This window comes from Stenella coeruleoalba (assembly GCF_951394435.1).
Source record: "Stenella coeruleoalba genome assembly, chromosome: 3".
Classification (NCBI taxonomy): Eukaryota; Metazoa; Chordata; class Mammalia; order Artiodactyla; family Delphinidae; genus Stenella; species Stenella coeruleoalba.
In genome coordinates, this window is record NC_137148.1 from 35,620,316 (window position 1) to 35,632,878 (window position 12,563).

The window sequence follows — 12,563 nt, forward strand, 5'->3', positions numbered from 1 at the left end:
GTTCTCACTGTAGTGGCTTCTTGCTATGCATCTATGACACAGGCTAGCTGTCCCTAACCTCTCTGGGGGAAATTACACGGGGGTTCAAACAACTCTCTGGGAAGGTTCTACACCACCAGAGCTAAATAGCTCCATGTCTTCAAAGGAATAGTGTGGTTGTCCCTTCCTTAAACCTGGCCAGCAGAGCTTTCTGTCTTTATTAGATTCTCCCAGTCAGCGGCAAAAATTCCATGTTGCTCCAATAAACCCCTTCAATTCACCACTGCCTGACTAGAGCTTCCAACCCTCTACTTCTTCTGTTGTCCATACTTTCATCCACTTTATTTCCTTACTTCTCATTTTTATTTCACTTTGATTGTCTTCCTGCTTTTCTCTGTTTCCTTTCCTCATATTTATCCTACCATTGTCTTTTTTCCTCAACTCATGCAAAAAGACTGGCTTTGGTGGGAGTCATCTCAAACATTAGCGTTTTCTTTCCAGGCAGAGAATCAGCTGCCATAGGGAACAAGATTTGGCTGTGTCTTCATGGTCTCTTGACTGCGACTTTGCTCTCCCCTTAAATTTCAGCTCTGCCAAAGCAGGAGCCAGTTCTACAGCTCTGTATGTGCAGAAACCATCACAGCACCTTGCTCATGGCAGGTTGTCAAAACATGCTTGTTAAAAACTTTGAATTAAACTAACTTTGTTACGTTGAAGATAAATGACTGATAGAGGAAATCTGTGCTTGGATGCACTGACATGTTTGCCAACAGAAAGTCTGAAACATCTGAGGAAGGATGTAAAGGGATGAAATTTCACTATAGATCTGACACAGAAGGAAAAAGCAATCCACTCAGATTAAACACACACAAAAGGGCAACATTTTTAGTTTGCTGTTCATTGATGTTATGTTTAATATTCATGATCATATCACTAAGAATGAAACTAATAATAATTGAAAATGAATAACATGTTTTCTGCCAGAGGTATCTAATTACTTGACTTTGTTATTCAATTTAATCATAAAAGATACTTTGTAAAATGTTAAAGTTTAGCTATCATCCAGGCAAAAATATGAGGACAAGAGAGGTTAGGTAACTAGCTGAGTCATATAGAAATAATAGAACTTGTACCCAAACAGTCTGCATCTAGGTCCCTGGACCTGACCCCTCCCCTCCTACATGTTGGCTGAAATTCTGAAACTATTTTAACTTATAAATTGACAAACAGAAGACCAGGATGGGAGTCTGACTTCTGTCACTGACCAGCAGTGTGATTTCATGCAAAGATGACCAACTTTTCATTCTGATCATCTGGGTAAAATCTGATGGTACTTTTCAAGCAGAGGGGCCCTGAGAATCAATGAACTTACAGTTACCTAAAAGTGTCAGCCACACAAGATACTTTTCATAAAGGAGTAACCTTCTAAAATAGCTTGTCTTGACAGAGCCCTGTACCTGTTGTTCCTTTAAAAACAAACAACACAAAAACTTTAATTCTCTGAATCTACAAAATCAACTTAAATAACTTTATCAAAGATGATTGGATTTTCCCTTAATCTCCTCAGGTCTTGCCTTCGGAACCAATTTGAAACCTGAGAAAAACGACACCACCCATCCTAATATCCTCTGGTTGGACAGCTAAAAAGTTGGACGGGAAGGTATAAATTCGCAGGGAAGGGATCCCTGAAAACTTCTCCTCCTCTCAGCGGCTGAAGCGATGGAGCCGAACTTCCCCCGCTGCATGCGCGAGGCCTGGGATTCCGCAGAGGAGTCCCAGGAACCAGAGATGCTGCAAATCTTGAGCTTAGCGGACCCTGAGGAATGGCAGCTCCCTTTCTATCCTACGCTGGGCCAGCTCTCTGGGGACGACGAGGACTTCAATGGGGAACAACTTTCTACCGCCTGCGGGCGTCTGCACCCACACTGCCCGAAACACCGACCCCGAGCGCAGAGCACCTGCAGGCTGAGCGCTGGGCCGCCCGCCCCGGACAAGACGCCCACGACCCGCCAGGAGCCACAATCGTCCTCAGGAGGTGGGGCCGCCGCCCACCCGCAAAGCTTCCCTGGGCGGGTCTTGCGGCATCGGGAACCCAACATCTGGAACCCGCGACCTCTGACCGCGGGGACCCTTCCGGAGCATCGCCCTCCTCCTGGCCTGGAGAGACACCACCGGACGTCCCAAGGCTGGTGGCCGCGGACCTACACGCAGTGGCCGGGAAGACCCTGGGCTGCCTCTCCCGCCGCCTTTGGACCCAGGAGCCCTCATCTCCGCTGAGACCCTTCATTGGATGATCCCTTGCGACGGATGTTATTACAATAACACCTCTCCGTTCAGCAATCATGGACGAATTCGTCTTCAGAGACATTTGTGAAGTTTTCTTTCGCTTACTTAATAAATTATACCAAATTCCAACGCCTTTCTCTCTCTTACTTTGGCTTTTGGGGAAGGACCCGACGCAGGGGCGGGGTGGCCGGTGCCACGTCTCACCAGGGACCCTCAGTCCCCTGATTTGCTGGGCGGGGGGAGGCCGGTGGGGTCTCTTGGGCACACCGGGTGGCCAGGGGTCCAGCATAGGCGTTGCCAAACTGGGTCACACGTGCTGGGCTCCGAGACATCCAGCAAAGAGCGGCCAGCAGCCCTGAGAACTCCACTTCGCCCGACGAACGCTCCTGCGCCCTCGCCCTGGCCCTTCCAGTCCACCTGTGGGGCCGTCCAGTCACCTTCACGTTGCTCCACGGCCCCCAGCGCCTGTCGCCGCTCCAAACGCATCTAGAAGCATTGGCCTCGGGTAGCGCAGAGCTTCCGTCTCCCTCAGGCACTCTCCTGGGCGTGTCCCTTCTTCCTGCTCGCCCCAAAGCCGACTTCCAGCCCCCACCTCAGAGTTGACCTACAGCCAGAGCGCTGGGGCCCCGGACAAGAGAAAACTAGGGATTGTCTTTTGCGGCGGGGCGTTTCTGCGGCCAGATTCTCGAGCGGTTAGGCTCGCGTCACTTCCCAACTCCAACCTGGCGACTTCCCAAGGCGCCTGACTTCTCATTACCGTTCGGAGTTGAACTATAGTGTCCACCCAATCCGGGGTTTGAAACGGGGCCTGAGAGAGCAATGGCAGGCGAAGTATAAGTGCTTAATAAATGCTAATACAATTATACTGAGAATTTCTCAACTGCTGTGATTTCTCTGGGGGCAAAATCCTTCACTGGGATTAATCTCACAGGAGTCTGAATGTGGGGACTCCCTGCCTCGGGAGCAGTTTCCTGGAAACCCTTCACCTCAACGCTCTGGTTTCTGGCATCCCACCCAACCTCACCCTTTCTCTCCTTTCCCTGCCAGGATTCCACGGGCCACCTGTGCAGCCTGGATGCTGTGGCTCAACCAGTATGTAACGCTGGCCGGTCCCCGGGGAATGCAAAAATTATCCTTTTCACCCATCTGTTAGACCACAGGGTGATAGTTTACTTTTTTAGACTCAAAAGGAATTTTTCTAGTGAAGCCTGAACATGGGAAACATACAGCTCATAACAAGAGGATGCGATGACATGGGTGTGTGTTGTAGACACTGCTATGTCTTTATTAATGTACTTTAATTTCCTACTTTGTCCTTTAATTCTTTTTTTTTTGTCCTTTAATTCTTAAAGAGTGTATGTGAGAAATGAAATCAGTGAGAACTGGAAATAAAGAAATAAATTATTTTAAAATTTCATCTTCACTTTTTCAGTAGTCATTTCAAATCTTCAACTCTTAGACAAATAAATGAAATAGGCCTTGAATTCATGGAAAGACAGAGTTCTCTATAAATTCACTTGTCAGGAGTCACTAGCAGTATTTGGAGTACAGTTCTACAGTTCCTTTAGCGATTCTAAAATCCAAAATTTTACGGAATCTACCCTTTTGTGTGTAAATTTCTGTGCAAAACTCATTTGACAGCAAACTATGGCATAGATTGATGTGAGGCCATAGTGTTCTCTCTCCAAAGTAACACAAGTATTCATAGGAATGACTGATTACTGGGACTGTCCTAGACTATGCGGACAGGTACACTCTACCAGGCAAGCTCTTATTATCACTTTATAACTTCTTGCATTTTAAATTATAGCATACATCTAGACCCTAGTATTTTATTAAATATATTAGAATATCTTTAATATTAAATAGTGTATTTGCAATATGTAAAATTATAAATTTAGGTTGTTTTTGGTTATGAAAATGACAAGCAATGCTGAATGCTATAGAAGTGCCCTTTGCTGGTGGAAAGCTGGAGTTATTGCAGTATATGATCATCTATTTCATTGTTAGAGAAAATTCTTTTCCGGCATAGATGGCTGCTGCCTTTACCTGTAAATATTTCTAGTAATGGGGTTTATGTGTTCCTTTTTTTTTCATTTTATTTTTCTTTTCTTTTTTTCCTTTTCCTTTTCGTTTATTTTTAACTGTCTTGAACCTGAATGGCACCAGCCACCCCTGCCTGGGCTCCTTGTCCTTCCACAACAGCCAAAGCAGGAACCCATGGGATAAAGAAGGATGTTGGAATTTTTGTAGAATTTATTAAGCAAGCAAAAGGAATTTTCACAAATGTCTATGATAGCAATATTTCTTGCATGATTGCTAATTCATGTAATTCAATATTGGGAATGTGAAACTGCAAGGTATCTACCAGGTAGCTATTTTTTCAAGTCTAGAAATGGAATGATTTCAAGAGGGGAAGGTAGGCAGGGAAAACAAAAGCAAAAATAAACTAGTGGGACTACATCAAACTAAAAACTTCTGCACTGCCATAGAAACTATCATCAAAATGAGAAGGCAACTGGGATTTTCCTGGTGGTCCAGTGGTTAAGAATCTGCCTTTGGGCTTCCCTGGTGGTGTAGTGGTTGAGAGTCCGCCTGCCGATGCAGGGGACACGGGTTCGTGCCCCAGTCTGGGAAGATCCCACATGCCGCGGAGCGGCTGGGCCCATGAGCCATGGCCGCTGAGCCTGCGCATCCGGAGCCTGTGCTACGCAACGGGAGAGGTCACAACAGTGAGAGGCCCGGAAAAAAAAAAGAATCTGCCTTCCAATGCAGGGGACTCGAGTTTGATCCCTGGTCGGGGAACTAAGATCCCACACGCTGCAGCGCAACTAAGCCCCCTGCCCTGCAACTACTGAGCCCGCGTGCTCTGGAGCCCGCCTGCTACAACTAGAGAGAAGGCCGCACACCACAATGAAGAGCCCATGTGCCACAATTAAGACCCGATGCAGCCAAATAAATAAATAATTTTTAAAAAACATGAGAAGGCAACCTACTGAATGAGAGAAGATATTTGCAAATCACATATCCATCAAGGGGTTAATATTCAAAATATATAAAGAACGATACAACTTGACAGCAACAAAACCCCCAAACAACCTGATTTTTCAAATATGCAGAGGACCCAATAGACACATGAAAGATGATCAACATCGCTAACTATTAGGGAAATGCAAAGCAAAACCACAATGAGATATCACTTCATACCTATCAGAATGGCTATTCTCAAAAAGACAAGAAATAACAGGTGTTGGTGAAGATGTGAAGAAAATTGTACCCTCATACAGTGTTGGTGGGAATGTAAATTGGTGCAGCCACTTTGGAAAACAGTATGGAGATTCCTCAAGAAGTTAAGAATAGAACTACCACACAGTTCAGCTATTCCACTTCTGGGTATTCATCTGAAGAATACAAGAACACTAATTTGAAAGGATAGATGCACCTCAACGTTCTCAGCAGTGTTATTTACAACAGTTGAGATATGGAAATGAACTCATAGACACTGAGAACAGATTGGTGGTTACCAGAGGGGATGGGAGCTGTGGGTGGTTGAAATGGATGAAGAGGGTCAAGTGTATGGTGATGGATAGTAACTAAACTTTTGGGGATGATCACTTTGTAATGAATATAGATGTTGAATGATAATGTTGTACACCTGAAATTTATATACCAATTTTACCTCCATAAAAAAAGAAGGAAAGGCAGAAAGGATATTTTGTAGATTTCCCAAATGATCATTGAAATTGATGTGAAATAAATGTAGATGGATTTTTGAATAAAATAAGCTCCATTTCTTTATCCATTCTTCCCACCTAGAGAGACATATCCAAATTTATATAGCTAATGAGTCCCCACATAATCTATTCCATTTGTTTTTTTCAGTAAAGAAAGATAAAAATGATGTACATTTCCTGTAAGATATGGAGAAAATAATGTGACTTCAAAAGAGTCCCCATCTAGTGACAAATCCAGAAAAATAAGCCTCCACACTGCACTGCAGTATCTAATCTAGAGAACTGATGAGGAAAAAAATAAATTTCTCTATGGCAGGACAAACTAAGTCAGAATTGAAACCCACATAACATGTCCCCATTTGGGATGGGGTTTTCCCAGTTTGCAATGTGCCTCTGCATAATACATTAACCAGACCTCCTCAAGGCAGGAGGATGCAATCAACCTTTGAGAAAAATGGTCCCTTCTTCTGACACCAGCACTGTAATTTTTTTGTTTTTGTTTTTTGTTTTTGTGGTACTCAAAACACACATTGACCTAACAACTCACTGTATACATGCACAACTGACCAAAACATCCCTGATGAACTTTATGTATAATGTTAACCTCTCAATATGAGACATAATTATTTGTCTCAAAAATGTATAAAACTGCACATCTAGTTCCTGGCAGGTGGAACAGTCCTCAGAACTTTTGACAGTCTGTCTCCTGGGTTGTAATCCTCAGTCTGACTCAAATAAAATTCTCTTTTTTCTTCTTAGCTTGATTATTAATTGAATTTTCATCAACAGAAGCAAGAGGTAAATAAATTTACATTAGAAACCAGAATGGGAACACTCTTGAGACCAGAAATGTAAAGCACCTCCATAAGTGGACTCTAGGTGTCTACATGATGCATGCTGAGAGCAGGAACAGGTAACTGACAGGTGATTATTGGGTAACATCAGCCGTGATCCCCACAAGCTGACCGCAGCATTGCTTTGCCAAGTAGTAGAGATACGTCTGCGTATCTCTTTCTGACTTACTTCACTCGGTATGACAGCCTCTAGGTCCATCCACATCACTGCAAATAACTCAGTTTCATTTCTTTTTATGGCAGAGTAATATTCCATTGTATATATGTGCCACATCTTCTGTATCCATTCATCTGTCGATGGACACTTAGGTTGCTTCCATGTCCTGGCTATTGTAAACAGAGCTTAAATGGCGCTTTTTCTAATGCTACTAAGAATGCCAACACATTTGCCCCAAGTCTAGTAGGAAGCTCAAAGGCATGATGTTACACGATGGCTTTAAAGTGAAAATGAGGACTTTTCTTAACCCTAGCAAAGGTTGGTAGCTACAGTGGGGGTGTGCAGACTGCAGGGTTTGATTAAAAGGGATTACCTTGTACCATTTTTGTAGGATGACATTTGTTTTATGGATTTCAGAGGCATTTACAAGAAATGCGCTAAATTAAGTCTCGCTTATGTTCCTGAAATAGGATAGATTTAGTTTTGCTTAAGGGGCTTAAATACTTTTGCTTGGGGGATTTTCAAGCATGGTCTATTTTATTTTAATTTATCATATTTTATTTAAAATTTTTTAAATTTTAATATTTTATATGCAACTTTAGGAATTTTAATTTTTACTATTTTATTTCATTTAAATTTATCTTTTATTTTATAGTGTTATTTTATTTTTTAAATATTTAAAATCTTTACATTTTTTCTGGGTTTATTTGAAGAAAACAGAAACACTGAATAGAAAAGATATATGCACTCCTATGTTCACTGCAGCATTATTCACAACAGCCAAGATATGGAAGCAACCTGAATGCCTATCAATAGTTGAATGGATAAAGAAGATTTGGTATAACTATGCAATGGAATATTACTCAGAAACAAAAAATGAAATCTTGCCCTTTGGGGCAACATGAATGGACCTAGAGGATATTGTGCTAAGTGAAATAAGTGAGACAGAGAAAGACAAATATTGTGTGATTTCACTTATATGTGGAATCTAAAAAAACAAAGGAACAAACATAACAAAACAGACCATCTGTACGTCTTCTTTGGAGAAATGTCTATTTAGATCTTCTGCCCATTTTTTGATTGGGTTATTTGTTTTTTTCTTATTGAACTGCATGAGCTATTTGTATGTTTTGGAGATTAATCCCCTGTCGGTTGCTTCATTTGCAAATATTTTCTCCCATTCTGTGAGTTGTCTTTTCGTTTTGTTTATGGTTTCCTTTGCTGTGCAAAAGCTTTTAAGTTTAATTAGATCCCATTAGTTTATTATTGCCTTTATTTTCATTACTCTAGGACAAGGGTCTCCAACCCCTGGGCCACGGATAACCGGTCTGTGGCCTATTAGGAACTAGGCCGCACAGCAGGAGGTGAGCAGCAGGCGAGCAAGCGAAGCTTCATCTGTATTTATAGCCGCTCCCCATCACTCACGTTACTGCCTGAGCTCCTCCTCCTGTCAGATCAGCGGAGGCATTAGATTCTCATAGAAGCGGAAACCCTACTGTGAACTGCACATGCAAGGGATCTAGGCTGTGCACCCCTTATGAGAATCTAATGCCTGATGATCTGAGGTGGAGCTTGAGGCAGTGATGCTAGTGCTGGGGAGCAAATCATCATTAGCAGAGAGATAATAAATAAATCAATTGCTTGCAGACTCATCAAAACCCTATCATTGAGTGGCAAGTGACAATTAAGGTGCATCTGGCGGCAGGCTTTATAGTGGCAAGTGAGTTGATGTACTTCAGTTGTACAGCTGCATCTGGTGGCAGGCTTTAAGTCAGAATCCGACACTTATTTTAGTCTGCGCACGGCCCACCCATTATTTTATTTGCCACTTCCATCCATGCCTCTTTCCCACACTGCACACTTTTCGCAGTCACAGTTTTGGTAAGCCCACAAGCTAGCCCTAGCCAAGATGAGTAAAAAACAAACATCGCTGGAGAGCTTCTCTGAAAGGGGGGAAAGACCCAATGATGAGACAACAGAAGACTCTAAGACTGCCAACAGAAAGAAAGCTTTAACAGGAGGGCTGCTGATGTGTGTTGTGGACACTGATATGCCTTTATTCTAAAATACTTTCATTTTCTACTTTGGCCTTTGTTTCTTTTGGAAGAAAACCATATTTAAGGATTGTGCACTTGCACAAGCTCAAGGATACCTTGAGAATCTCCTTTATATTGATTCTGTTTTGCTGGAAACCATGACTATTGCAGCCGGTAACCACTGAAGGACCAGATGAAGAAACCATCTACAGAACTAGCCAAAGCCTTAAATCATGTAAGACATAATGATGAACCATGCTGGGTGCATTTGACTTAACTTCTGTAAGAATCAAGGTGCTGGAATCTTCTTAAACTTTAAGGATAAGGACTTAGGTAAATTTCTTTCTGCTGAATCTATTCGTTGTTTGATATATAACTGGGATTCTAGTAAACATTTTAGAGTGTCTTTAATATTTAGATAGTGTGTTAGAGCATACATAATCACCATCATAGGCTCTTTCAATTATGAAGCTGAATAGTAATGCTGGATACTGTAGAAGTGCACTTTGCTCAGTGTAATCCTGGAGTCATTGCAATATTTGATCATCCATTTGACTGTACAGGAGATTCTTTTCTGGAATAGATCAAGGTTGCCATCACCTACAATTCAACCTCTAGCAGTGAGCCCTTTGTGCTAGACTTTTATATGCTTGAGCTTGTGCAAGTGCACAAGTCTGTTAACCAAAAATTCCAAGAACACAGGGGATATATGTATACGTACAGCTGATTCACTTTGTTATAAAGCAGAAACTAACACAACATTGTAAAGCAATTATACTCCAATAAAGATGTTAAAAAAAAACTTGTATTTGGGGTTTGTTAGGACTGCAGTAGGGGATGCATAGATTCAAGAAAGCACTTGAATTGTGTTCTGATGAACTACAAAATGGGGGAAGCTTAAAAATAGAGCAAGGTTACATGAATTATTTTTCGATAATTAGGATTGGCCTTGGCAAGAAGTAAGAATGCTTGCTAAGCAGGGTTTGGTTGGTGTTGGAAATCATTACATAGTTGTGAAGGGGAGGAACTTTGAAACTACAAGGTTGGGCTAGCAGCTGCTAGCAGGTATTGTTTTGAAAAGGACTGGTGGTGTCCTTGAATTTGATACAGTTCAGAAAGTTCAGGTTCTCAGTGATGCAGAAAGGTGCCTGAAACCATATCCACAATGCCCACTTGGCTCCATTTTGGAGGCCTGAACCATAGTTACTTCATTTTTATTTTCTAAACGATCATAAATATGTCATCAAGTCCATAATTATAGTATTCTTCCAAAAGAATTACATTACATGGCTCTATCCAGAGGAACAAAGGTATCCTCACTTATTCCAATCATCTTCTATGACATAAAGTATTAGGATTTAAATATTTACTCCATAGATGTCACGTATTAATATTGCATTTTTCATTTGAAACTCAAGCTCACATAGCTAGCAAGTACGAAGGGCTTTGAATAAAACCCAGATACATAAGCAAAGACATAGTGGTGGATGAGAATGTAAGAATATTTGAGAGGAGGGTTCATAAAACAGTAATTGCATAATGTAACTAGTGGATTTTGTCCCAACATTTATATCAATTAGAAGTTGAATGTAGTTAAAAATTTTGTTCATTTTATTTATAACTAAATTGGCCATTCTTCTCACTTTCACCTACAGTTTTTTGGGAACAGGGTAAAATGAAGTCTATTTAAACATAATCCAAAAAAATAGCTATAAAATATCTGTTGAAAGCATAATGCAATAAAATAACACGAACTTCTTTAAAAATAGAGTAAAATGATGTTCAAACTCACCAAAATTTAAAAACAAAATATTAAACAAACATATAAATTCAAAACATACTTTATTACACCAATGATCATGACATTGTAGGGCAATATACATTTTCTGTAATGCAGTGAAAGTACATTTGGTACAGTAATTTAAAGGGGAATATAAAGATATGAATTAAATTCACAACGAACATATTCTTGACACATAATGTTAACTTTTGGTCACTGTAGTACACAAACAAACAAAATTCCCACAAGTTGAGGATGATCAAATCCAAAACATGGATGTTGGGAAATCTGTAACAATAAGATATTAGAAATTTTAAAAATTGAATCCAAAATGGAATATATGCACTTGAAAAATGCAATGTTATTATGTAGATACAAGATATTAAGTAAAAAAGAGCTAGTTACATAATGGTATGTATATCATGATTCCATTTCTGTTTTTCATTTCTATATAACTAGAAAAATTACAGGTCCACAAAATCATCTCAGAAATTATTTTGGTTGGAATTCAGAATGTGTAAATCATGAAGTGATGATATGTGCTTGCCCTGCAAGACAGTAACCCTGCCTGTGGGGTCAGGACATTACCCAGTAATCACCCATTCCTATTAATATTCATGTTAACTGGATATAGAGTACACTTTAACCTCTTAGATTAAACTCAAAGGGGTATGTCTGCAGAAAGTTTTGGATTTTAGAATTGCTCAAAATAACTGTAGAATTGTACTGCAAATACTACCAGTAGTAATGGCAAACAAGTTAATACAGATAAATCACTCTCACCATGATTCAAGGGATAGTTCATTTATTCTCCCCAAATTAAGTATTTTGAAATACTAACCGGAAATGTTGAGGATTAAATGAAAATTTTATTAAATTCAAGAATGTCATTTATTTCCTGTGCTTTCTGATTTCCTTCCTCATGTATACAAAGGACAGGTAGAAACCCAAAGTATTCTAATAAAGGCCTATCGGTGTCTACAACACACATCAGCAGCCCTCCTGTTAAAGCTGTATGTTCCACAAGCTAGCCCTTACTGGAAAAATTCTTTTAGAGTCTGAAAAAGCAAACTATCACCCCGTGGTCCAACGGATTATAAAAATAATATGCTTGCAATTCCCAGTTAACAGGCCAGGGTTTCTGTAACAGCTGAGTCACAGCACCCACGTCTACAGCGGCGGCACATGGAATCCTGGCAGGGAAACGAGGGGGAGGGTGCGGTTGGGTTGCGGTGCCAGAAACTAGAAAAGCGAGGTGAGAAGATTATAGCGGATAGCTCCCAGGGAAGATAGTACAAATTTTCAGACACCGCCGAGTTCAATCCTCTTGAACTTTGCTGTCCCTGAGAAATCGCAGTAGGAGAACGATTATAAGTAGAACTGTAGTTAACCTTAACCGAGCGTTTATACCGTGCTGGACATGGTTCTAACTCAGTGCTGTGGCGAGACACATTGTCCCAGAACTTATAGTTTAGATTGTGATGCCTGGAATCAATGGTGGAATGCTTTGGTTTGAAACTGTTTGTACTGAAACTGCTTTTATTGCTAACCCCGTGACTTAGCCTCTGGCAAAATTGAGCTTTGCTTGCCAAGCATATTGTGAACAGGAAAGTTCTGCGTTCCAGGTGGCCGACCCGAGAGGTTAAGATTAGCACGAACATCCTGTTTACCCTGGGGTATAAAACAGCACCTGTGTGAAGGCTCGGGGTCTCACCCTTCTTTTGGGAGAGACCCCGA

General features: G+C 41.0%; 1 protein-coding gene across 1 annotated transcript; it reads left to right on the forward strand.

Annotated features, from left to right (window-relative positions):
- Nucleotides 1-1,698: 1,698 nt before the first annotated feature.
- Nucleotides 1,699-2,256, forward strand: ANXA2R (annexin A2 receptor; the record flags this gene model as incomplete). The annotated part of the gene is made up of 1 exon (XM_079918616.1): nucleotides 1,699-2,256. The coding sequence occupies one exon, from the start codon at nucleotides 1,699-1,701 to the stop codon at nucleotides 2,254-2,256; it is 558 nt and encodes a 185-aa protein (XP_079774742.1).
- Between the last annotated feature and the right edge of the window lie 10,307 nt (nucleotides 2,257-12,563).